At 38.6% G+C, this 27,076-nt stretch overlaps 1 protein-coding gene across 5 annotated transcripts in view; it reads left to right on the plus strand.

Annotated features, from left to right (window-relative positions):
• Nucleotides 1-26,151, plus strand: part of EZH2 (enhancer of zeste 2 polycomb repressive complex 2 subunit) — a 50,749-nt gene extending 24,598 nt beyond the window's left edge. For 3 of the 5 annotated variants that reach the window (XM_071429753.1, XM_071429751.1, XM_071429749.1), the window contains exons 5-20: nt 1,363-1,501; nt 3,763-3,906; nt 4,457-4,559; nt 5,158-5,321; nt 11,852-11,943; nt 12,890-13,130; nt 14,223-14,392; nt 14,771-14,865; nt 20,479-20,519; nt 21,682-21,807; nt 22,171-22,349; nt 23,200-23,295; nt 23,924-24,005; nt 24,764-24,844; nt 24,957-25,041; nt 25,817-26,151. In XM_071429753.1, coding sequence (XP_071285854.1) covers nt 1,363-1,501; nt 3,763-3,906; nt 4,457-4,559; nt 5,158-5,321; nt 11,852-11,943; nt 12,890-13,130; nt 14,223-14,392; nt 14,771-14,865; nt 20,479-20,519; nt 21,682-21,807; nt 22,171-22,349; nt 23,200-23,295; nt 23,924-24,005; nt 24,764-24,844; nt 24,957-25,041; nt 25,817-25,877 — 1,899 coding nt within the window. In that variant the 3' untranslated portion in view covers nt 25,878-26,151. The remainder of the gene's footprint in view (nt 1-1,362; nt 1,502-3,762; nt 3,907-4,456; nt 4,560-5,157; nt 5,322-11,851; nt 11,944-12,889; nt 13,131-14,222; nt 14,393-14,770; nt 14,866-20,478; nt 20,520-21,681; nt 21,808-22,170; nt 22,350-23,199; nt 23,296-23,923; nt 24,006-24,763; nt 24,845-24,956; nt 25,042-25,816) is intronic. The other 2 variants (XM_071429754.1, XM_071429750.1) reach the window with 1 other exon arrangement.
• Nucleotides 26,152-27,076: the final 925 nt, after the last annotated feature.

Below are 27,076 nucleotides of genomic sequence, written 5' to 3' on the forward strand. Positions count from 1 at the left end.
GAGAAGAAAAGTTTGGAGAAAAGGGAGGTGTTAATTTTAGAAGTATGCCAGCAAAATCTATTGCCAATTACCCTCCCTACTTTAGATGTTGGTAACAGGGCAGTAATCATCAGAAATAAGCTCCTCCAAATAAAATAAATAGAAAGGTAACTTTGCAAACTGAATCTCTGTCCTCAATGTACCTAAGTATCTCCAAAATCTTGCTTTAAAGTTTATTATCTTTGCTGTAAAGTTTATTTAATTCAGGTGACCTATTGTCTTTTGTGGCCGTTAACAAATGTAGTTTTATTTGAAAGTATCAAATTAGTGTAGTGAGAAATGTTTTCTGAGGGATATGAATGCTTTACTATAAGACAATCAACCAGCATATTTGTAACAGAATAGTAATTCTTGTGGAATAAAGGGCACTAAATCCTGAAATAGTTCCCCCACATCTTGGTCATTCTCATATCTGAGTGTGCTTTTTTTTTTCCAGATTAATTTCACTGTGTGCAGAAGCCATAGCATTATATTTCTGATATAGGTATTTGACTTTCTGAAAATCTTAGCTTATTGCAAATCTTTATCACATCATTTTGTATATGACCACCTTTGCTGACTAGTTATTTTGGTAATAATTACTATGAAGTGGTTAAACAACAGTTTTTTTAATCTGTATACATACACAGTTTTTTCACACCTTTTTCTCCTTGCTTTCAATTCAAGAGTGTTTGGATATTCTGGGTGGGTACAGAATCATGATCAGGAGGAAAGTTTAATTTTTTAACAAGAGAAGGTTCTTTTGTAGTATTGGAAGATGCAGCTGAGTATCAAGGTCCGTAAATTCTATTTATAAAACATGGGAGTATTAATGCGTTTAGTCTATATACAGTCAAAAAAAAAGAACAGTGGAGTTCAGATTAAATTTTCAGGCATGTTTCTCTGTTTGCTCTTTAGGCAACTTTAATTTAGAGTCTTTTTGTAGCATATTTTCTTATCTCTGGCCAAACAATGAAAGGGTGGTTCCCATTGTGCTTTCCTACAATACTGTAAGAGAGAACTGAGGGAGGACAAATGAATTTTCCAAATGCAAGCTTCCCAAAGCCAGATAACTTAATGAGTTTCCATATTAGAAACTTCTTGGAAATGCTCTGCTAACCTTAAGATTAGGAGCTGGTGTTAATATTTTGAGCCAGCCACCGAGAATGCAAAAAATTGTTGAGGGTTTTGTTTTGTTTTTCTAGTTAATGGTAAATGTGCTAAAGCAGTGAAGCTAGTTAATTTACTGTTGTAGGCAGATTCCTCTAGATAGTGAAAAACAATGCAGAAATGGTCACTTGGCAACACAATTTAAAGTGATTTGATTATCACTGTTGTTCCTAGGTAGAGGATGAAACTGTTTTACATAACATTCCGTATATGGGAGATGAAGTGCTTGACCAGGATGGTACTTTTATTGAAGAACTGATCAAGAATTATGATGGGAAGGTGCATGGAGACAGAGGTGAGCCCAAACACTCAGGTATACTAATCATTTTTTCCTATATAAATTATTGTTGTAGTGTTGCTTAAGGCTTGATGTGTGATTGTTGCAGAAGTTGTAGAGATACTACTGTTTTGTGTAAATATTGGGTATAACAGGCTTCCTTATTTAAAGGTGTTGTTCTGCATTTTCATTAGGCTGAAAAGTTTTAAGCAGTAGTGTGGAAAAATTAAGCACATTAACTTTTTCCTTATGCCATACAGTGATTGTATTCAATTTTGTGCTCAGAGCATTGGAATATGATATTGTGATGTGTGTATGTATCCTGCTTAGCAGAAAGTGGCAGGATGATTATGCAAAACTCTGATAATGACAACATTTGCAAATGTGATTCAACAGAATAACCTCTTGTAGGTTTGTGGGGTTTTATTTCCTTCTTTTCTTTAAGGAACTTGCCAGCTATTTAAAAACCCCCTCTCTGTAAATCAGCTTATAGAGCAAAGTTGTATCCTTCTATTGGTACAGAAGCATTACATGTATTTATTCTGAGGTGTAGTTTATCTGTTCTCCTGTGTGGGAGCTGGGCTACCTGCAGTGTAATATCTGTCCCTTACTTTGCTAAAGTCTCAGTGAAGTGGTGACTTTACACTTGCTCTGGGCTCCCTCAGAACTGGCTTACACAAGCCTCAACTTCCCTTGTAGAGCCTTCTATTGACTACTGTGATTCCCCCTTGTCAGAGATATTACCCACACACTCCACCCTTCTCTGAAACAGAGAATAGCTTCTTAAAATGAGTCATATTACTGTTAATGCTGACGCATTTGAGAAAGAGAACCACACTTTGAGTTCACCGTGTACCATTCATGAAGTTAAACCTGTGATTCAATAATAAATGCTACTCAGCCCTACGAGACTTGTTAATGTCCTCAGTATAGCTAGTGCCTTTGTATTTCATAAGAAACATGTAATGTTTCATGGGCTTTGGCCTTTGGATATTTTTAAACATTTCCTGATTGCTGATTTCCCTGTCAGAAAACTGGTTATGTCAAAATGATGGCGTTACTACTAAATGTCTTCTATTATTGACTTAATTTATTATTAAAGGAGTTTAGCTTTAAAATTAATCCTGTTTGAGCATCCTGAGATGCAAGTTTATGGTGGCAATTACTGTTACTACGGGTTCTCCATAATATGTAAAATATATTAGAGGTAAAGAGACTAAAAGAAGTCTCCCAATAAAAACTATTGTGTGACTGTAATTAAATGTAAATACTGTGGGAATCTGTAATCCAGAGGCATTCCCATGTAAGAGTCAGAATTCTAAACTAGCTCTGTAATTGCACTTTTGGGAGACAATTTATACTAACCTATGTCTGTATATAAAGAGTCTATTTAAAACATCCGAGTGGTATTTTCATTGTCTTCATAGTAATAAAAGTCTTTATTTTCTGTCAAGTTATTTTGACATGCAAACCCAGTCCAGGTTCAAAAGGATGGTAATAAGCACTACAGTTCCCACACAGTTCATCATGTTTGTTGTTTTTTTTCTTTTTGTTTTTTTTTTTTTTTTGTAAAAATAGTCTCTTGTCAGCACTAACTATGATTTTTCCTTTGTGCAGAAATGCCTTATTGTTTAATCTGTTTTGCAATCTGAATGTCAAAACAGAATATAATCTAATAAATAGATATATGCAGAATATAATCTAATAAATAGATTTATTATATATTTATATATAATAAATATAAATATATTTATATAAAATTCAGTTTTCTCTTGAATTTTTTGTGTATAAATGTATTCATTTTTTATCACTCAGCCGGGGGGGGTCTATTGTGGGAAGTAGATGCTAAGGAACAATCAACCAAAAATCTCTCTGGAGATTCCTTAGCTGGCTAAGGATTAGTTTATAGACTGTTAGCATGCATTTCCAGACTGGCTTGACCCTAACCATGTTGGAACTGGGATTCTGGCATAAAATCTCTTAAATAATATAGCTGGTAGTATTTTTTTATCTTACAAGGAAGAGAGCTTTATATATGTATGTAGCACATGGAGTTGGGAAAAAAAATTGTGGTAATTTTTCTTCTTTCATTCCCTGTTGTTAGTCTAAGAAATGAATAATGAGCTTTTTTTAACTGGTCTTGGTTTATACACTGCTATTTAAGAGGGGAAAACTATGAAATTGCTTTTCATAAATGACAGCCTTTGCCTTAGTTTAATTAAAATGTAGGGAGGATTAAAAAAACCTGATATACACCTTGTGTTTTTTTGTTTATTCCCACTTTTGCTGGATTTCAGAATGTGGATTTATCAATGATGAAATATTTGTTGAGTTGGTCAATGCCCTTGGTCAATATAGTGATGATGAAGATGATGATGATGGAGATGACAATCCTGATGAAAGAGATGACAAGCAAAAAGATCGGGAAGGTAACAGGATAGGTACGTCTGTCTGCAGACTTTAGAAATGAAACCCAAAACATTTTGTTTAACCACTCAATAAGTTTGTTCAAACCCATCTTCCTATGTGATAGTTTAAGGTCTAAAGTAGCATAATTTTCCTAATTTCCTTTGTCATTTAGTTCAAGATTTCTATTGAGAACACCATGAAAGGCACTTTTGCCAGTTTTTGTTCATTGGCATACTGAGACAGTCAAATACACCCAAAATCAGTCAGGTATCTGTCTAATAAATGATTTGGTACTCCTCAGAAAATGATGTATCATTATTCTAAAGCAGGCAGAGTTCTGAATTTCCATCTCCATCTGCTGGTGAAATAATGGTTTCTCCAAATTTTACTAGTAGATTTTTCTCATCAGGAAAGATCACTTAACACAGTTAAAATTGTAAGTGATTTGTAAATAAAAATCTTTACTTCTTTTTTACATTAGAATTTTGGTGAACACCTCCTTTCTCTGAACACCTTCTTGAGGTAGCAAAGAAGCAGAAATATATTTTTTTTGTTTTCCAAATGTTTTTGCTTCCTTGACAGAGAAAGAAACTCACCCACCTCGGAGATTTCCTTCTGACAAGATATTTGAAGCCATTTCCTCAATGTTTCCAGACAAGGGTACAGCAGAAGAATTGAAAGAGAAGTAAGAATGTATTTCTTACAGTATATTGCTGTGTTGCTTTATGAAACAAAGGTTCCTCTATAAAATAAATCCTTCAGTAAATATTGGTTGATTAGGAATGGTTCCCCTTGCAGCTAGTTCTGTGGCATTTGTGTAACTTCTGCAAGTGACACTGAAAGGGACTTGGCTCTTTCCCCCAGGTCAAACAATACAGAAGTGTTTATTAGCCTTCCCTTTAAAATATTGAAAAGTGGGTGCTTATATATCTCTAATAATCTGTTATTTTTTGAGGTTGCAAAATAAAAGCTACTGCTAAAAAAAAATCTTATCTCCATTTTGGATGATACTATGATGATGGTACTACTCCTTTTTAATGATACTATGTACGGGGTTGTGATGGTCTTGAAAACAAATGCATTATTTCCTAGTCAATTTGTATTAATGAGTATGGAATTAATAATTTGTCATTTCACTAACAGATTGGCCTTTTTAGCTGACACATATTTCTTAGGGATTTTTTAAAGTTGTCATTCAAAATGCAGAGTAGTACTGGAATAAAAACCACTTTCATTTAAAAAAATTATATTCAATAAATGATTTCTATTATTTTGCTGTAAAGATACAAAGAACTCACTGAGCAGCAGCTTCCTGGAGCTCTTCCTCCTGAGTGCACACCGAACATAGATGGACCAAATGCTAAATCTGTTCAGAGGGAGCAAAGCCTGCACTCCTTTCACACACTCTTCTGTAGGCGCTGTTTTAAATATGATTGCTTCTTACATCGTAAGTACCATTAAAGTGTGCTCCTAAATGTCTTACTTTTTTTTTTTTGTAAGTCAGGAGACTTAGAAGTACCATAGGATCCAATGCAGAGGGAAGGAAAAGAGAAGAAAAATAAAACCAGGAACATCCCTAAAGTTTATGAAAACAGCTTGTACATGTTGACATTATTTTGCAGTGGAAATTTACCTCAGAAAACTGAATGTGCCTGTGTGGGTAGTTTGTTATCCTTTCTGCATTTAGGACTTTGTATAGAATTCCTGACTTGGACCAAATCTGTAACATCACTTCTCTTTTTATATAGTCTGCAAGAAAACGACTTTGTTTTCTACTATTGTTTGTGTTACACTTTCTCAGTTTGTGCATGGAGAATGGGATGTATTTTTCTATAAAAAAATCCTGGTTATTTATCAGACTTGCTTCATTTTCCACTGGGGAGAATGAGCACTCATGAGCAGTTTTCTTTGTTGTTCTGCCATGTTACTTTCTAGCCACATTAGTTGTACTTGGTTATTTGAAGAATTGTTTCAGAGTTGAGTTTTAGAAATTGTGATGTCTATTCTCCATAACTGCTTTCATGTTGCCCTGTCTTTTTGGGCCAACAAGCTGACAAGAACTTAGCAGTGATGTTGGCTTTCACTTGCAAAGTGTGAAGAGATTCTGAAGTGCTACTTGAGACAATTATTCTGGACAGAGAGTTAAATGTAAAGGGCAAACTAACAGCCAAATATGAAGTGGTTTCAACTTGTAGCCGTATACTGTGATATACCAAATTAATTTTTGCTTTTGACTTAGCTGTTCATTTGCATGTTCCACTGTGAGTGCTCATGCATGTTCATTTGGGAATCCTTGTGCTTTGTCAGCAGCTCCCCATCCAGCACACATGCAATCTGCCTGTGTTTGTACTCCACACTGAAGGCTTTGCACAGTGCTGCTGCTTTTTCATATCCCTTGGTTGCCTTTCAGTTTGAGGAGGAATTGGAGTTGTTCTCAGATGGTGGGGAGGGGGGAAGCTTTTCATGTTCCTGGTTCCTTTAGTACTTGAGCATTTTGGAGTTAGGTCTGTTAGTTTCACTTTCTCCTTATATTCTGTTGACAGGCCTTGCTAGAAAATGCAAAATAAAAAATAAAAGGAAGCTGTTACTTCTGCATAATATTCAAGAACAGTAAGTTTCTGGAGTAAGCTGCTGCCTTGACCAGCCAGCTTCAATACAGTGTGTTCTGCAAAGCTGTAGGGCTTGTGGTGTCTTAGTTGCCTGGACACTCATTCCAGGAAGTGCTGTGTGTAGTCTGTAGGACAGGTAAATGAAGCTGTATGCTGATTGTTGGCAATCCATTTGTCTGGCAGGGGTTTTAGGAGTTCTTGACACTCTCAATAGTATCTAGCAGAGATATTGAATGCCAATTTTGATTAAGTCAACCAAAAAGCATTGTCTGGACATAGTGAGGACAGGCTTACTCTAGCAGCACCTCTGAAGACTTGAAATGTTTCTGCTGCAGTGATTTTAGGCATTTTTCTCAATGATTTTATAAATTTTTAATTGTCAGTCGAGATGGTTGCTCCTCAAAAACACACATATATTTCACTACTCTATTTTGTTAGTCTATGTAGATTTGCCTTTCATGGTCCTTTTTGCAGACTGATAGAAGAACAACTGAAAAGTGACTACCTGTTGGGTACCTTCTACATTACCAGACCACAGTTTTCAGACACCAATTCTGAGAGACTTTTTTTATAAAAGTGCTGTGAAGAATGGGTTCACAGTCTTGGACTTTTTCTCATGTTCTTGGGTGAGAATGTCCTGAGCCATGTCACTGCTTGAAGGACCTCAGCTCTCATACCAGCAGCATCCTTTAAGCCAGAAGCTCTGTGCCTTCTTTTTCTGTGTTCATAATCTTGAGATAGAAGACAAAGTGTTTATACTAAAAGATTGCCTAAGTTCTTGTTGCTGGTGACTTTTGATATGTCCCTTAAGCAAGCTGCAGTTCTTTCCAAAGCAGTGTATGTCCAAGGCTTTATTTAAACTGTCCCTCATGCTTAAAAGTGCCCAAACTTTAAATCATCCCTTCAGGATTTCAGGGCCATGACAGAAAGAGGGATGAGTAGCACTTTCAGTGTGGTAGCATTTAGGACTTTGTGTCAGGTGGAGGGTGCAATGAGTGGCTATGACAGTGCTCTTTGTGACAGCCTGTGCAGCTCATTAGTTGTCACTGATGATAATTTAGCAGTTGTCACTGATGATGATGTGTTTGATACATAATCACTGCAAAGAGATCTCTGACCTTCGCTGTGTGGGCTCAACGCTGGACCCTGAATGTCATCAACTGATGCTTTAGTTGCCACTCCCTGAAAACATACCCAAATTCCACTGCAACAATGACTGCCTGCTGCTTTGGATGCATTGCTTCCTTTTCCTTTTGTTTGTAGTTACACCAAGGAAAGAGGATTGTTTTCTGTCTGCGTGTCTGTCTGTCTGCGTGTCTGTCTAGAGCACGGAATTTTTTTGTTAAAAATGGAGAGAGTCAGTTGTTTGGCCTCTGTGTTTTCTGTGAAATCTTTAGACTGTTGGTCAAAATTCACCCAGCTCATAGCTTGGAATAAGTAACTCATCAAAAAAAAAAAAAAAATTAAAAAGAATGCTTTGGTTATTGGAAGGCTGTAGTAGCAATTTTCAGTGTCTCTGCAACAATTTAACTTTTATTACATTTCTACAGTTGCCTCTATGTTCTGTTTCATGCACTTGCCAAGTGCTGTGGGATGATGTCCTGGCTTCTGCAGATGACATTTTTGATGAATTACTTTGGTAATGTGGTGGGCTACAGTGATCACATTGGTACTTTGAAAGGTGTAAATCTCTGGAGAAGGAACAGAGAACTAAAAAAAAAACAACAGGAATTCTATTGGGTCTGTTTTTGCTTTTTATATTTCCCCCTCTTAGATTCCATTTTTATTAAGATTAGTTAACAATTAGTTATTTTGTGGAGTTTCCAATCTTTGTTCTAGAGCATTTGAGTTAAATATAGGAAAAGTTATCATTAGATTTTTAACGTGTCAAGTCCCCTTGACGACCTGGCAATCCCTTTATGTGCAGGTGATGACATAACTGAAAAAACTTGTGTACTTGTGGACTTCATTTGCTGACAGCAAGGAATTATGCCTAAATGTCTGGACTAACAAAGAATTTAGAAGAAGGAAAAATATCAGGTAGGGAGAATTTCCCAAATAGCTTGACTATGAAGCAAATGTACATTTCAGGCTAAACTGTTGCCTGTGTACTTTCACATTATTGAAAATGAGAGTTGAGCCTATTGGGGATGAGGCAGATAATAAATCTCAAAGACAGAAAACGTGCTCAGAGACACCATTTTAGAATGATTTCTCTTAAGGAAATCATTAAAGAAATACAGACTTTAGGTATTAGGAAATTCTACAAAGTTTTCTGTGATTTTTCATTTGAAAAAGATTACTACTGATATTTTAAAAAATCATAATACAGTGATACAAATAGTTTTATTCTTGTTCTGGGTCATTTTTTATAACAACCCTCCCAAAAAAATACCTCACAATAGAGGTGGTAGATTTTGACTGTAGTTGTCTTTACTGTACCATTTTGGGTGTTTTTAAAATAGTTGAACAAATATATGATTCTAATTTTAAGTATCATATGTAGTCTATTTTTGAGGTCTCATCAGTTTAAAAATAAAAAATAAAGGTTGGTTTGTTTCATTCTATTACAAGTTAAGCATTTCTTCATTTTCTGAAGGAAAACACTTTGTAAAAAAACACTCATTTTAGGACCTTGCACAAATTAATTTGTGAGAGAAATGATTGCATCTGCAAGTGACATGTAAGAAGAATAGCTTTGATTTCTGTACATTGCAGCAGTCGGGTATAGATCATGGCTTGCAAATGTCTAAGTGTTCTTTTGCATTGCTGAAAAATTATTTTCCTTGTGGTATGAAGAGAAGGTAAAACAGTTAAGTGGAAAAAAATCTTGAATGAAATGGTATACTGTGCAAATTTAAAGATGCAGTGTTGAAAAACATGGGAGTTTTCCCCTTCACTTTTGGGTAAATGGCTCCCATTATCTCATTGTTTCTTAAAAGATGGAAAAAAGTGAAATAACTTGGCATTAAATTGCATGGTTTCTTGTTACTGTAACAAAGTGTAACATATTTTACCTACCGAATACATGAACACTTGAAGGATATGTGAAACATGAGAAGTGGCATAGCAATGAAAGCTTTTAACTAATCTGGGGGAAGAAAGAGCACTAATGGCAACAATATACATAAATTACATTCCTATACTTGCTTGTAAATAATTTTCCCATATCTATATGCCCATATATAGCAAATTAAAGCTTTTTTGTGTTTCCAGATTTATAAAATATAACATATTTGTCTGGAGAATGGGATACAATATTTACTTATTGTTACTTTTATTTTATTTGTACCATTTTAAGAAAGCCTTGAAAGAGTGCACTTCTTTCCTGTGGGGTTCCCACCTGCTGCTATCATTAATACAGGCACAATATTATAGAAATTATTATTTGATTTTTCAACTCACCCCCCTTTATGGGAGGGGAAACATGATGTGTTTGCAAAGTTCCAAGATGGAACTGGTCACCCTCCCAACTGCTGCCAAAGCAGGTGTTTGCTGCTGCACACCAGACCACTGAAATGAAGTTTGCTTTTGATAGCCTTGTCTGGGAAGACATGAGCTCTGCCCACGTGCTTTAACAGGGATGGAAGTCCATTTAAAATTTGAGTCTTTAAGGCTTAGTGGGCACAGAGAGAGAAGCCTTGAGCCTCATCTGGAAATAAAATGAATAGCAAATGGCTTAATGAAGGAGATGTGTGAAGTGGTGGTGTGGAACAGCCCTTTTAGATTAACATGGGAAGGAGGGGAGGGATTTCTTCTTTAATTTTGAACATATTTGCGCTTTTTATTCACTGAATTCTTATAACCTTTACTGTAAGTTACAGTTACCCAACTACAGCTGCTCTAAAACTGCAGCATAAGTGCTTCTGCATAGTTTGGAAATTGCACATTTTAAGTTGAGCATCTTTTCTGGGCCTTTGTGGAGCATTAGCAAACAGACAGCTAGCACTGCTCTTCTTTTTTAAATTTCAGTCCATTCTTCATTTCTGTTCCTTGCAGTTCTGTATGCCACTGTTTACACATTTAGAGGGAAAAAGTATTTATTGATATCTATCTCTCTCTCTCCCTCTCTCTCTAAAAAACAAAGTATTTTTTTCCTTGAGCACAGACAAGTTGTTTTTAAAAAGACAATAATGATAGTATCTCAAAAAGCTCCGAATATAATGTGGATGAATGTATGAGTTTTGGTGAGAGTCTAATGGCAGGTTTTCCAGGCTTCAGAAAAGCTCTGTAAGGGGTACAGAGTAGTTGCTGAGACTTCCAGAAAGCTGTGAGAAGTCAGTCTCCCTGAGAACACCCTGCTGGGAGACAGGGGTTGCCTGTGAGGAGAGCTGGCTCTGGCAAAGACAGTAGGTAGGAAACTCTGCCCTCCTGTTACCAAGGTGCTCATGTTGCATGTGTAACATACCCAGCTCTGCTCCTTTTTGAGTCACTGTTCTACAGCTTTTTCAGAGCTGTACAGAGTCCCTCAGGTACAGGAGCAGACACTTCTCTGCAAGGTGCAGGCTTGGCTCACTTATCCAGTGACTGTGCAATGCTAACTTGTTTTTACCCTGCAGCTGGGATACAGGAACTGAATTCTTATATCCTGCCAGCTTAGCTGGAGTGCTGGTAAACTAATAGAGCAAAAATGCTTATGTGTCCTTCTCACTGATGAAAATGTAAAGTGAGTCCTATTACCTTTGCAAAGCGTGCATGAGGTCGGATTTTTTGACATGATAGAAATTTAACAACTGAATTTTACACATTGAAGTGATGATCGCTAATAGGAGAAGCCCTGAATAATTCTGTTTAACATGACAACAAAGTAAAATCTATTCTTTTGCTGGAAAGGGTGATACACCAAATCTTCCTTGATACATGAAGCAAATGTGATGACTGCCTTTGTTGATGTAAAAGGGCAGAATGGCTTTTAAGTGGAAGAGGATAGATTTACATTTGGTGTAAGGAAGACATTCTTCACCATGAGGGAAGTGAGACACTGGAACTGGTTGCCCAGAGAAGCTGTGGCTGCCTCATCCCTGACAATGTTCAAGGCTAGGCTAGATGGGGTTTAGTCAGCCTGGTCTAGTGGAAGGTGTCCCTGCCCATGGCAGAGAGGAGTTGATTTTTAAGGTCCCTTCCAACCCAAACCATTCCATGATATGTGAAACTTACCTATGTGCTGTCTTTGTGTATTTAAGTGGTAAGTCATATGTCACTACATGGGGTTTCTTTTATTATTTATTTATTTGTTTATTCCCTTTATTAGTATTTTATTCTGGTTTTGGTAAAGTCTTGGTAACCTTGTGTTTTGGGTAGAGTTTGAGGTTACATATTTAATGTATTTTATATGAAAACTAAAAAATGTGATGTTTTGATTCAACAGCATTCCATGCAACTCCCAATACTTATAAGCGAAAGAATACAGAAACAGCATTAGATAATAAGCCTTGTGGACCTCACTGTTATCAGCATCTGGTAAGATAATTTTATATGTCACAATTTGCTGAGTGTTAGTGCTGGCTGCAGTATAGGGGGATACTTAAACTAAGGGCATGCTGGACCTAGGATAGTGCATCTGCTTGTGGGCCATTTGCAGTCAAGTATGTTACCTTCAGCTGCTGCAAGAGAAAAAGTAACTTTCAATCATCTTAAGTAGGAATACTTGTAGATGTAGCCTGAGATATTTGTAGGGAAGAAATATTACTATCCCCTAATAATGGTGTTGCTGCTATTCTGTCCAATCTAGTCAAGGAACTGCAGACTTTGCTCTTGTAAATTATATCACAACTAAAACTTACTTATAAAGTTTTTTTTTAGTTTGCCAAAGGCTGAGTCCATCTGGGACTTCTGCTCTTAAGAAGTAATAGGATGGAAATTAATAAAGTGAAATCTTTTTAGTAATATAATTTCAAATCTCTCTCATAATGCCCCTAAGTGTTTTACTATGAGAAACTATGCAATTTTCCCTGTCTGAAAACTTGCTACACTATATCATTCCCCTTTTCACTAGAAAACAAGTTACCAATGCTTGTATTTTAAAAAATGTAGAACACATATTGTCTAAGTGCTATGTGCAAGAAGAGTTCTCGTATTTTTATGGGTGTTTTCTGTAGGGAAATTCTTATTTATTTCTGTCATCTGGGAAAATAGCAATTTACTGCTGAATTATTTTTCTCTTGGCAGCCAAATTAAAAGGGGAACCGAAATATTGACATGAGTACTTTGTAAGTGTAGATGTTTTTCATGGTAGCATCAAAAGTACTTGTGTTCATGGTTGGTGTGCCTTTAACTGGAACTTTGGTGCACGTGATTATTTTGTAGAGCAGTGGGAAGTTCCTCAGGATGCAAGCAGAAGGTGCTGACCCACAAGTGGAACCACTTCTGGATTTCTGTGCTGTAAACTGTGCTGTTTTGTGTCCAGGAGGGTGCGAAGGAGTTTGCGGCTGCCCTGACGGCGGAGCGCATCAAGACGCCGCCGAAGCGCCCCGGCGGGCGGCGGCGGGGCCGGCTGCCCAACAACACCAGCAGGCCCAGCACACCCACCATCAACGTCCTGGAGTCCAAGGACACCGACAGCGACCGCGAGGCCGGCACCGAAACCGGCGGGGAGAACAACGACAAGGAGGAGGAAGAAAAGAAAGATGAAACATCCAGTTCCTCTGGTAAGGATGGTCAGTGCTGCTTCCTTCAATGAGCTGCGGTGCTTGGAGGGTGAACAGAACCAAAACTACAAAAAACCCAATGCTACAAAAACAACAAAGCCAAAACAAGTCAAGCCGTGCAATCCTAGAAAATGTGTGTTTGGAATGTATGGAACTGAGTGAAAAGACAGAATAATAATAATATGAGTGTCTTGGCTTGGAAAGACAGGTGCCTGCTAAGGAAGGCAGGAGCCTCCCCTGAAATGGAGAAAATGAACCCCCCCTCCTCCAAATTGCTATAAATTTTAAATTAAGAGGCTCTCAGGCAACAAAAATTATGGGAGCAGGAAATAACACTTCTTTAATAGGGAAGAAAATAAAAGAATAAAATAAACAATGCAGTAAAACCAAAACAACACTGATAGAGTTAGAAACACTACCTGACACCCTGTTGGTCAGGGTGTTGGTAGCAGTCCCATTGGAATTGTAGCTGCAGTCCTCCTGGAGTGTCAGGTGTGGTTCTGTTGGAGCAGGGATCCTGTAGAAGGGGTGTAGTTTTCCTCTGAAGATCCAGTGGAAGAAGAGTCAGCTGCTGTTCCTCTGGGAAATCCAGTGGAGAAGCTGTGCTGGTGTTCCAGAATCTCAAGACTATATCCAGGTAGGAATGCTTGGCTCCTCCCTCTGGGCGAAGCATCTCCCAATGGGATGCTGTAGTTCTTATCAGCCATGCAGTGACATTCAATAGCCCATTATCAGCAGATGTCCCCTCCTGAAGGAGGGATGATTATGATCACTGAGAGAGAGATAAGGCAAACTGTCCACTTGACAAAAGACAACTGCCATACAGATGGTAATAGAATACATCTTGCCTTGCAATCTGGAACAATGAGTTTAGTCAAACTGTAAGAGAATGTCTGCATTGTCTCAATTTACATGTAGGCCATTAATTTGAGTAGCTGCTGTTAGCTTCTGTAAGAGGCATGTGAAAATGTTTGTTTTTTCTGGCACTTGGGAAACAACAAAAAACCTGGGATTTTTTAACTGCAGTTAATCATAATGTGAAGGGCAAAGTAAATTTTGATACATAGCCTTACTCTCAATTATTTGTTACAGAAGCAAATTCTAGGTGTCAAACACCAATAAAGATGAAACCGAATATTGAGCCTCCAGAGAACGTGGAATGGAGTGGTGCAGAAGCTTCAATGTTTAGAGTTCTTATTGGCACCTACTATGACAACTTCTGTGCAATTGCCAGACTGATTGGGACCAAAACGTGCAGACAGGTAAGCAGGGAAGATACTTGCTAAGGGTCAAAGTGATTTACTTTTAAAGCTAAAGTATACAAATACTAGTATTGATTACTAAAAGGGAAAATAATTAATTTTCTTGGTTTTCCCAAGAATGCTATGGTCCAGAATTCATACCACAAATACATAGAAGTTAGTTTTAAAACTGTTTTAAAATTAAATTTACAGGAGGTTTAAATTAGAGTATCAATTCTTAAATGACAAAAATAATCAACTTTAAATGTATTGAAAAGAGACTATGACTGGATATAATCTGTAAGTTGTTGGTTGGAGGAAATCATACTAACTTAGAATATGAGCAACTTTGTACTAGTGAGAGATTTATCGTGGATGTGTTATGGTATCTCTTGTTAGGTGTATGAGTTTAGAGTAAAGGAATCTAGTATTATTGCACCAGTCCCTGCTGAAGATGTTGATACTCCTCCCAGAAAGAAGAAAAGGAAACACAGGTAAATCTGTTACTAAATACCCTTAGCATAACAATAAATTGGAGATACAGGGGATCAGAACAGAAAGTATATTGAAAGAAAAGTTGTGCAACTCTTCTTTTGCTTCCAAAACCAAAAGTTGCAGCAATAAAACAAAATGATGTTTTAGACAAAATTTTACTGCACTGGCAACTATAACCTTCCTCTTCTCTTTCCCTTTCCTTTCTTTTTAAGTTCTTTAACAGGCAGGTTCTTGTAGGTGTATTGATGCAAGTTGTCAAAACTCCATTTAGATTAGAAATCACCTATGCAGCTTGTTGCAACATTTAAGATAGTGTAGAATAATTATTTTTTACAACAATAAACATTAAATTCAGGAGTGTTTCAGTAGGATTGAGTAATGATTATATAATATTTTAAAATTAAAACTGATTTTTTTTTAAATGATGAAATGTGTTCTAGCAAGCTTCAGATAGCAAGCTAGTAGGATTGCCTTCTTTTTCTCTAGGAGAGACTATTCCTTTGTGGCACCCCAGTTTCATTAGCACCTAGAACACCAACTAAAGAACTAGGTTAACAGGTTGTTATTTGAAGTGAAGCTGCAATGAAGAACAAACGATTTTTTGACACAATTTCTGTTGAAATTGCAAAACTTTGTGGCTGCTGTCTGTCAGTGAAATGCATTTTTCTTTTAGAATTCTGAGGTTTGGAGAATGCAGCTCTGCATTGATTATTTTTATTCTGAGAGATAAGAACATAGGAGCAATAAAAGCTGACTGAAAATTAGCAAAAACATTTCTTTAGCAAGCAATAAGTACACTTTTTCCCATGTAATTTCCTATTTCTCCCTTTAACTTGCTTTATTTTCCCACAAGTTTGTCCTTCCAGTTCTTCTCCCATCAATTCTTCTTGCTGCTGTCTTAGCTTGTCTATTTATTATTTCCAGGCCTAGTGAAATTCCTGAACTGGTTCAAAGATCCTGTTGATGTGGAGTAGAATATTTCTGCTTTGTAGTAACATAGAGGCAGGCAACGTGAGCTGGGAAAAGATTGAGTGAGCATCTGGAAAAGATTTTGTTCTCAGCAAAAGCTATTGATTTTAATGCTCTTGGCACAGTTTTCAAGTGTTTGGGCATTTGGTGGGCTTGGCTGTTTAAATTTAGGTTATTAGCCATGGTGCAAGTTTGGAATATGTAGCTGAGAATTAGCTTGCTGTCAGATTCACACAAATTGCTATAAAAATGGTGCCACTACATCTACTTAAAAGAACAGCTAAAAGGTTCAAACGTATTTTTGCAGCTGAAATGGATTGTATGATTACCAGGCTGACATTGTTTTGGAAGAATTCTCAGACTTTTTTTAGTTTAGGAGTTTTTTTTTTTTCCCCAAGTAAATGAAAGCACTCTCCATTGCATGGGGTTTCTTGACTTTATTTGCTTTTTTATTAGTTGCCGATTTGAAAACTTTATTGGTAGCAATTTAGTTTTGAAATGCCCTTTAATTCTTTAAACTCATATTTAAGGAAGGAGATAATTTTACAAATATAATGTCTCAGAATATGTGGCAATCAAGCTGTCTCCATTCTTCTATGGCAGTAGCCTTTTTAAAAAGGAAAGCAGTTTAGCCTGCCTACATCCTGCTGTTGAAGTTCTCCCACAATCAGCAATTGGGACAACCATCTGGAAAACTTTCTCTGTTTCTTACCTTTCTTTAGTTGAGTTTACTCACTCTTAGAGTAAATCCAGTCCTAGAGCCCTTTTCCCTTTTCCCTTGCAGGGCTCTTACCTGTCTGCAGGTTGTCCATGTGTGCATGTGGCTTTGAGCTAAAGCAGCAACACCAGAGAGAAAAGCAGCAAAAAGCTGCTTTTGCTGGCCTCTTGTAACCAATTTGAGAGCAGATAAAGTCTTTTCTTGCACAACTTTGCCTATTTCCCATATCATCTTGGTGCCCTATGAGCATAATGAGCAACTAGCTGGCAAGACTGCACTCCTCTTGGATAATGAAATGTCTTGTCCCCCTCCTTCCTGTGACATTTTTGTTGAGATAGCTGTAATAAGGCTGATCAGTGGGAGAAGTAGACTTCTAATATAGTTGCTTTTTGGAGAACCAGTAAGTGTCAGAGCCTGGCCTGTGTATCAGATTTACCTGTTACTTTGAGAAAACTCTGCCTTGATGAGAAGTGAGTACTTTGCATAGAAGCCAGTAAAAAACCTGAATGAAGAAAGAATTCTGAAAAGCATGGGTGTATGCTGGAGGGAGAGTGTACTTTGGTACTGTTCATTCTTTCATGTGTATATTTTTCTTCCATTGCTGGGAGCTGAGTTGAATTTGCTTTAACTAATCAGCATTCCTTCCTCTATTTTGGTACTGATTTTAAAGCTGCTTCTTTATAATTTTGGTTTTCCTCTTCTCCCTCATCCCCTACTCAGAGGCCACTTAGTAATTTTATTTGAAAATAATTTATTTTTCCCCCCCAATTTCTCATTTTCCTCCTCCTTCTGCTGGACTGCTGTTCACTGTATGTGTTTGAATATCTTTTGTAGTTCTGCCAAGAGTTCAGGATGCCTTTTTGTAGGGATTTAAAGTCTCACTGTTATCAGGCAAAAGGTGCAGCTGAGGCATTGGTACAGATTCTCTGATGTGCTACCTAGTTGGAAGGCTGAGTCTTGGAGTGGTGGGGAGGCTGTGGGTAAGATGATCTGGGAGACTGAAGTCTTTGAGTGATGCCAGAAAATCAAACACTGCAAAGACTCAACTACATATTTGACATAATTGGCATGTATTTTGAATTTTTAGTGCTCTTTCTGATAGCAGAGTATCCCTGTGCAAAGCAAGAAATCCTGGAGCACCTTCTTCCAAAGGGTGCTCTTAGTGCTGTCTTGGCTGACACTGCTGCTGCCCAGAACCACTGGCAAAAGTTTAGAGGTCTAGTAGGTTGTCAGGAGAGAAGAATGATATCTTTGACAGCTGCTGTCATGATGCTTCTGGAAACACTTGTTTTCTAAGCTGGCTCTCCTGCAGATGTCAGCAACCAGACATACAAATCCACTGGCTTGTTTGGAAACTTGCTATGCAGTTTCCAGTTGGCTTTTTGTAATGAAGCTTCAAGTTGTGAGTGCTTTCTCAACTTTGTCTTTTCCTTGCCTTTGCTTCCTGCTGCATGGGACCAGGTCTTGCCTTTTGCTTCTGTTTGAGATGGCAGATTTATATAGAGCAGATACAAAAATGACTCTGCCTTTAGTGTAGTGCTTGCTCAGGCTCCAGCTTTGTGCACTAACCGGCGGAACTTGAGCGCTTTGTGGCAGTTTTTTGGAAGTTACAAGGCAGTGAATACTCTTGGATTGTGCCAGTGAAAACTCCTGTTGGTCAGTGTTGGCAGCCTGCTCCCTGTTGTCTTGTCATTGCCCACAGTTCCTGCTGCCACTGTGTCTCCAGCCCCTCTCTCTCTCCTGTGACAAAAATCTCTCCAAAAGAAAGAGGGGCAGAGCACATGGATGCCTTTCCCATTGTGACTGCCACCTATAGTTTTCCTTCTGCTTTGCCTTGTTACTATTAATGCTTTCTTGATGTGTATGCACATTTGTGTGCTTCTAAAGTATTAGGAGAGTGCTTACCTTAGGAGAAAATGTGAAGCTGCTAATTGCTAATGAAAGAGTATTTTAACAAGTCTGGCCACAGAATGCTTTTAAGAGTTTGCTGTGCTGGTAGGTTCTTATTATCTTGGAGTGACAGACAAGTTTCTATGAAAGACTGGTTCAAAAATATGGCGTGTTATGTTTTCCAAATACCAGGTAGACAAGAAAGAAAGTCGTTTGGTGTGCATAAGAGTAATTTAAGTCAAAATTGCACTCCTTTCAGGCATATGGGAAGTGTCCTCTTGCAGAGTCAATGTCTCATAATTCATAAATATATGTTGGTAGCCTTTTCTTCTAGCATGAATCACTCTTAATAGGAATCTCATCTATTTATTACAGTACTCTGTAATTCTGGGCTTCTTCTTTCCTCTCAGCCTTAGTTACTTGGACAAGTCTGCCTTTGTGAGTTTCTAACTTGTATGGGTTCCTTCAGTGCTTGTAAGAAAATTGGTTATTGAGTTAAATCTCATAGTAATGCTTTAGAAGGGCAATTTTATAGAGAATCTTATTTATCTGAAGCTGTTGGAGGGCACTGCACACCATTTAGTTGAAGTAAAAGCTGCTATGCTTTTATGAAAGAAGTAGCAGCTAAAAAGTCCTATTTTAGTAGTTACAGTGGGAGATATTTTTTCAGAGTGCAGACTTCTGAGGAGTGTTGCATTCACTGAAAGGCAGAATAGCTTTTGTAGGTGTTCTGTGCTGGGGATCTTTTAGTACCTGTGCTCATGAGTGTTTTGGGCAGCTCGGTAAATCTGCAGAGAAAGTGAGGTTGCTCGACGCAGCTGGCAATGTATTACTTGGCCAGGGAATGAGGCTTCTCCCATATTGTCTTCATGTTGTTACATGATATACTAAGGAAGTCCAAGAAGTATAAACTTTGAAAATTCTTAATCTAATTTTTTTGTTATGTGTGTTTACTATATACAAGTAGTAATTAAAATGCATAGAATTGAAGGAAAAATAAAACAACTGATTTCTCCTTTAATTTTAAGGCTACTGAAATTAAAAGTCTGGTTTTCCTTTTGGTACTAAAGGTCCAGACAGGTGTTTTTCCTTGATTGTTTCTGACACACCGTTTATGGAATAGCTGACATTCCCTGGCCGAAGAGCTTGTAATCTGAAATGGATACAAAATAAAGGGGTAAATGTAACATGCAAGAACTTTCAAGTATAGTGAATGCTAACCAAAAAGCACGTTACTCTTAAAAAAACACAGCAAAGCAACAAACACAAACAATAAAATCGACCACACAACAAGAACACCACTTCTGGCAAAGGGTGTGCTTGGCTGAGCTGCCTGAGAAAGGGACACTGAAGGAAAACTGTAAGGACATAAGAGAGAGGAGTGTGGGCTGTGAGGCAGAAGGGGAAAGGCTCAGTGCAGCACCACCAGCCAGGACAACTGGGGAAACATGTCCAGCCAGAAGGAATACTGAGGTCCCATCAGTGTGGCTGTGGCAGGCAGGCACTGTCTCCTGTCAGGTACTTGGAGCTCCTCTGGTGAAGGGCAGGACCTGGCTGTGGTCTGTAGGGGACAACCAGAGTGGTGCTGGGGCCAAGTCCTGTGCAGCAAACAGCTGCCCCATTTCTGTGCCCCTGTTCAGGCATGACCCTCCAGATCTGCACCTTCGTTCCCTTCCCTCACTGCTGCTCCTGCCTGCCAGAAGCAGCTCCAGCAGCTGCTCTTGGCAGGGCTTCCTTCAAGGGCATCTGAGTTTAAGCATCTCTAGGTTGGGCTGGGTGGGGACAGCTCCTCTGTGCAATGCTGGGACTGGAGGAATGGTGTGGGGAGCGGGGGGAGCAGCCTGCAGAGCTCTGGCCTTGGCCAGCCCTAGACTGGGACAGGGTGGTTCTGCTGCAGCCCCTCTCACTCGTGTGCAGTTAGCAGGTGTTCATGTCTCCAGAAACTTTCCCATCTTAAGCAAGATTCAGCTGCCTTTCCCAGCCCACTGCAGGAGGAGTTCCTGTCAACCTTCTTGTTTGTTTTGTGTTTTTGCAGGTTGTGGGCTGCTCATTGCAGAAAGATACAGCTGAAAAAGGGTTAGCATCTTTCCATTCAATTTATGTCCTGAACTTTTAAGATTCTACTATTGCTTTTTTTTGTTTTAGTTGTTTGGGGGGGGGGCTGGTTATTTTTTTTTTCTAATGTAAGGCCATTATGTATGTTCCGTGGGGAGCTAGAGATTTTAGGGGAATGAAAATTAAAAACGTAAACTCTTGCTTACATGTATTGTAGGGACAAAGGGTACTCTCTGGTTTACATAGCTGGAAGAGCTCTGTATAATTACATAAAAAGGAAAGGAGGCTGAGTTTGCTGTCTTTCCAGTATGGCTTCACTGAAGCACAGATAAAAATGGTATTAAGGATAAGAGCTGCAGTAAAAAGTGCCTTTTTTTTTTTTTTTTTGTAAGCCAGTTTAATTTAGAAATAGTTCTCTGAAAAGTTGTTAAGAATAGTTGGGACTTGTAGCAACCTAAATAATTGATCTGTTTGTCTCTCTCATTTTTTGTTGCTGATTGCTAGCTTGAGCATTTTTATAAATTTACAAATTCATGCAAACCCAAAACAAGCTCAAGAGTATTAATAGCAAAAATAATTTATATAGCACCAAATTCTCCTAGCTGCTGTATAGGTAAAGCTCTAGACTTGTCCCTGGTAGTTCCTTTCTTGCCTAGAAGACTTCAGCATTGTCTGTACTGGAAAATTGACTTGGGAAAGCACAGTGGTATAGTAATAATAATAATGATAATAATGGAATTACATTACCAGTGTTACCTGTTTGAAAGTTGACTGTTGTTCCACATTAAAAATTGCTTCCAGTATTTAAGCAAATTTACTTTGCTGAATAATATCAGTGCTATTCCAAAACATGTTCAGACAGGAAATGATACCATTGTAGTTTCGTTTCTCAGTTTTCCACATAAACAGCTTTCAGCTCTGAATACTCAAAGCAGCTGAGCAGTGGAAGAATGAGGTGCACTAGGAAGGGAGCTAATGGTGTAAAACACCTCACTAATGTTGCAGTTCTGGTTTTGTGTCTTTTGGGTTTTCAGCCCCACTTGTTGTGGGTTTGGGTTTTTTGTTCATGTTTGGGCTTTCTTAGTTAAATGACTAAAAGGGAATTTCTGCTTTAGAGTGAAGGGAACTGTATGTTGTTTGTCTGCAACTTTCAACTTTACAAAATGTTGCTATTTTTATTCAGATGGGTCATCGAATCACGTTTACAACTATCAGCCATGTGATCACCCACGTCAGCCTTGTGATAGCTCATGCCCATGTGTAATTGCTCAAAACTTCTGTGAGAAGTTTTGTCAGTGCAGCTCAGAATGTAAGTAAAACATTTAAAAGTTATCCATAAACTTCTCTCACTGTCCACCACGAGCTCTGTCCTACCAGTCTGTCCGTGCTGCAGGCAGTTCCAGGAGCAGCAAATTGTGTCCAACAGTGTGAGCATGTTCAGTTCAATTTGGCCCTTGTAATTGGCCATTGCATGAAGTCAGAAGCAGCCTTCAGACCTAAAATTAAGGAAGAGTTATTAAAATCAGGGAAGGGAAGAATTTGCAGTACTCCTGAATGCAGATATCAGTGGCTGTGTTACCAATATTCTGATACACTATAATCTGCACAGTCTTAATTTTACACTGTATATTTTCATATTTGCTGTTTTTCTTTTCCACACATTCCTTTGTAGGCCAAAATCGTTTTCCTGGGTGTCGTTGTAAAGCACAGTGCAACACCAAGCAGTGCCCCTGTTACCTGGCTGTCCGTGAGTGTGACCCTGACCTCTGCCTGACCTGTGGAGCAGCTGACCACTGGGACAGCAAAAATGTTTCTTGCAAGAACTGCAGCATTCAGAGAGGATCCAAAAAAGTACGTCCAGAGTTATACAACTGCAGGCCTGTTGCCTGGGTCTAGAGGTGTTCTTATATTTTCAAGCCAGAGAATGGAATTTCTTTGCCTTCATACTGTCAAACTGGAAAAGAAAAAAAAACAACAAACCAAACAGCAAGGAAAGGAGTTGTCACTTGTTAGCTTGCTCGTGTGCTGCTGTTAAGTCTATCTGCATTTTGTCATGTACCAATTAGTGTGTTCTGTGCAGGAGAGCAGCAGAATATCTCTTTTTCCCTGTTCAGGCTTTGCTTCTTAATTGCAAATAGGCTGCTGTTTTAAAGAGCTCAGCAGTCTTTCCCCAGATCAGCATAAAGAAGTTTATCCCAGAGTCTAGAAGCTATTTCTTTTTTCAGTTGTTGATTCAAAGGTATAAACTTGTATACAGTCTACTAAAGTCCTGAAAGCCCATTCAGTTCTGGCAAATAAATCAATAAGCCAAAGTTTATTTCTACTCTGGCATGTTTTCTCACAAAATAGTTGATTACTGAGCTATAATGAGTAGTGGGCTCCTGTCTGCAGACCTTTTGAGGTTGAAGTCTTTAGTAAATGAATTTTTATGTAATCCTGTCATTTCAAGATGTCTTGGGGTGGTTAAACTAAAATTTTTAGTAGTTTTCAAATACTTGGTCATTTTTCTTTTACATACATCTTCTGATGCACAAGCTGTAACTCTAGTGTGTGTTGATCATTAGAAGACTCTGGATTTGTCTGCACTCGTGGAGTCCCAACATATACATTCCACTAAGTGATACAAAAAAAAATGGAAAAAAAAACTGAACTCAAATCTAAGCCGGGCATATCAAAACTTCTTGGTTTTTCTATTCCACAGCACTTACTATTGGCACCTTCAGATGTGGCAGGCTGGGGAATTTTTATCAAAGATCCTGTACAGAAGAATGAATTCATCTCTGAATACTGTGGTGAGGTAAGGATGGAGAACACTGGATATGAGCTTAGTTGGTAAAGTTATGCACTGACAGGGACTGAGCCTGGGTGCCATTGTCTGTGACCGGGTACCTCGTTCAGACAGAGCCATGTGGCTGCCTCAGTGTCACAGGCTGTGACTGCTGTCACTCCCCAGACCCCAGGAGCTACACAATTGAAATGTCACAAAAATTTTGAAACAGGTTCTTGTGAGAAGGAGAGGCTGGAATATCCTTTTTATCTCAGAACGAATTTCAGTTCAGACATGCTTGGAATTTGGTGGCAAATTATTTAGTATAGTACTGAAAGTCAGTAGGAGCTTTTGCTAAGCTGTATTCTGTAGCAATAAAACCCTGAGTCCGGTATGCAGCCCTGATTTTGAGAGGAGAAGCAATTCTTGCTTTTCTTCTGCTCTGAAAGAGTTTATGTATGCTAAAAGCAAAGCATGGATGTTTGCTAAGTGCAAAATGCTTCCTGAAAACAACACTTTGTTTGGAAATACTTTGAATCCCAGAGAATAAAAAAACTCCCACCTGTCTTTCAGAAGGCTGGGGAGGGGTTGACATTAAGCTGCTGTGGTTACACAATGGAGGAGTGCTTCTCTCTTTTACAAGTGGTCTTTCTTTCAGATTATCTCTCAGGATGAGGCAGACAGAAGAGGAAAAGTGTACGACAAATACATGTGCAGCTTTCTGTTTAACTTGAATAATGGTATGTATGCATCAGTTGCAACCCTTGGCAGCATAAGTAAAGTATGTATGCTTAGCATTTTGTTCAGCCCTGTTCTTCTGCACACAGCAGGTAACAATGAGAACTTATTTCCACACATCTTTCTCTATCAGTGTGTGGATTCATCCTGCTGATAGCTAGTCTTTGGGATTTTTTGCTCTAAATGCTAGTCAACTAGATGTAGTGATGAGCCTATTGTACAAGAGGAGTAGAACTTCACAGAGTAAAATTATATATAGACATTAAGTAGACTAAAGAATGTAAGAAGTGTTGTCTGAAGTAATTTTACTGAATTAAATAATCAGTAATTTATGATGATAATTGTGTTGGGGGAAAAAAGCCACAGTGGTATGATGTAACTACTGCCACTTGAAAAATACAGACTGCACTGTGTCAAGCATAAAATACTGGAAAATAGTTGAAATGGGGAAAAAACCTGCTGCTTTATGTCAGTGCTGACTTAGCATATTTATGGAGCTTGTCCTTGTGGAATAAAGGTAGAGAAGCTTCAGTGAGCAGCTCAGGTGGTGCCACTGTGGCAGGAGGTAAAGGAAAAGCACCGTGTGGAACAGCAGAGTTCAGCTGTTGTAGGGTGGTGGGCCAGCTCTTCCATGGGGAAGATGTTCAGTTATCTTCTCCAGCTGCAAAGATCCAAGCACACTAGGTAATAAACTCAAAAATGTGTTTGTAGGTGACCCATCCAACATTTGTGGGGTTTGTTGTTTTTTTCTGCCCCCTAGATTTTGTGGTTGATGCAACACGCAAGGGCAACAAAATTAGATTTGCAAACCATTCAGTAAATCCCAACTGCTATGCAAAAGGTAAGTTTCACATTTACTTGCTTTTCATCAATGTATGAAATACTGTGAGATATTTCTTTAACATGCATTTTATCAGTATTTGTACTAACATAGCTAATTTCTTTTAAAACAGTTATGATGGTTAATGGTGATCACAGAATAGGAATATTTGCTAAAAGAGCCATTCAGACTGGTGAAGAACTGTTCTTTGACTACAGGTGGGTAGATGGATTTCAGGTGGGATTAGCTTCCAGTATCTGTGCAGCTCAGAGTTAATGCCTGTGCCTGCCTGGCCCCTGCAGCCTCAGGTCTCAGCAGCTGAGAAGCAGCACTCCCCACACTACTTTTGTTAAGGCAGATGCCATAGCAAGACTGATTTGAGCAATGCAGCTGGTTAAGAGCCTGCAAACTTGGAAAAGCAGTTCTCATAGAGCAAAGTGTAGTGACAAATGGGGATAGACTTTCTCTGGTTGGGTTACCTTGGTAGCAGTACAAGTTAACTCCCCCATCATTCAGAAATAGGCAAGAATTTCAGAGAATGAAATTTCAGAATTCCTACAGACAAATGCTTGCTAAGAATGTGTCCTTACTGTCCCCCTACAATCATCTTACTTGGCAAAAAGTAAGCTGTCCACTGGCAATACTGTGTAGGTCAACCTGGAGAAATGTGATTGCTTTCCAGTACTGAAAATGAACTTCAGGACTGTGAGAGCCAAGGTGAAAAAGTATGGAATTTTAGTGATTTCTCCTCTTGATCAAACACCTCTGAAAGTAGTTTCTTGTGGGTCAGCAGCATTATGCACCTGCAAATTCACACAAAGAGGAAACACCCCAGCTGGTGAGGAGATAATGGGAAATCTAAGGATAAGAGTATTCCAGGCTGTGGTGCCATTCTGTCAGAATAATGAAGCTGAAATGTTCCATGATACTGGCTTTTTGTGATTTTGTTGTTGTTGTTTTTTTTTTTTTTTTTTTTTTTTTTTTTAATTTCAGATATAGCCAAGCTGATGCCCTTAAGTATGTGGGCATTGAAAGAGAAATGGAAATCCCTTGACACCAGCTACCTCTTCTTTTAAACAAACAGCTGCCTTATCTTCAGGAATTTCTAGTACTGTGGGCAATTTTAGAAAAATACAAATGATGCAATTTGAAATTCTGTATTTGCAAAGTACTGTAACAGTAATTTATAGTAACGATTTTAAAGAAAACAACTTTTTATTGCCTTCTCACCAGCTGCAAAGTGTTTTGTACCTAGGAACTTTTGCAATAATGTGGTGTGGTACATTTTTCAACCTTGAATAAAGGATACTTGAACTTCTTCATTTTTACTGGCATTGAGTTGGAATTTTGTATCAGCCCCTTGAGAAAGCAATGTGAATTTAACCTGTAACTTCTGTGCAAAGGCAGCTCCATATTGGTCTCCTTCTGTTACTCTGGGTCAGGTTTAAGATCAGTGTGAAGATGGAAACAGTGTAGATGGCAGTCAGGTGATTGGTGCTGCAGTGCCTAAGTGAGACAGGGGTGGTCTTGCAGTTTCTCAGCTTCCCTTGGATGCAGCTACATCCAAGTTCTCTGGAGTAACGGCTGCAGCCCAGAAATTCCTGCAAATGCCAGAGTAGCTGTGATTTTTGTGACAAACACTACTTTCAAGACAAAGCTGTGGTACAAGGTGCCCTCACTGTGGCTTCTCTGAAGCACCAAACTGAATGATAAATACAACAGTAACTACATCTGTGTTAAAAAGTTAAGAGATGCAGAAGAGAAATGCATAGTTTTCATCCAGAAACATTTACACTTGCAGTTAGATTGTACAGGGCTACCACATTTATTTCTTACTTGCTAGTGGATGTGAACTCTGCAGCCTTTTGTGAAGTAGAACACAATGCTCTGGTCTAACCAGTTGGAGTGGGAGGGCAGGCACAGCGTGGCATTATTGTCACACTGAGTCCATGAAATCCTGTCCATGGTGACCAGTTATCTGCTGCACTGAGGGGGACCCAAGCTGAGTTCATCTCTTCTGCTTTCACACTCCATGTACAGCAGGCAGCTGCCACATGCCCTCCACCTTGGTGGTGGCCCAAGTAAGAACTAAGAGTTCATGAGGAAAAGAACAGTCCAAAAGTATAAGCCTGCTTTTCTCCCTCCTCAGGTAGAGCACAGCTCTTGGTCTGAAGGATGCACAGTACACAAAGCACTGCTTTAACCGGCCAAGGGCTTTGAAAGGCAGCTCAGAGCAGGTGATTTCTGGCCTTC

Source organism: Agelaius tricolor, unplaced genomic scaffold, assembly GCF_023055355.1.
Source record: "Agelaius tricolor isolate 1412-34295 unplaced genomic scaffold, bAgeTri1.0.p SCAF_6, whole genome shotgun sequence".
NCBI classification, from domain to species: Eukaryota; Metazoa; Chordata; class Aves; order Passeriformes; family Icteridae; genus Agelaius; species Agelaius tricolor.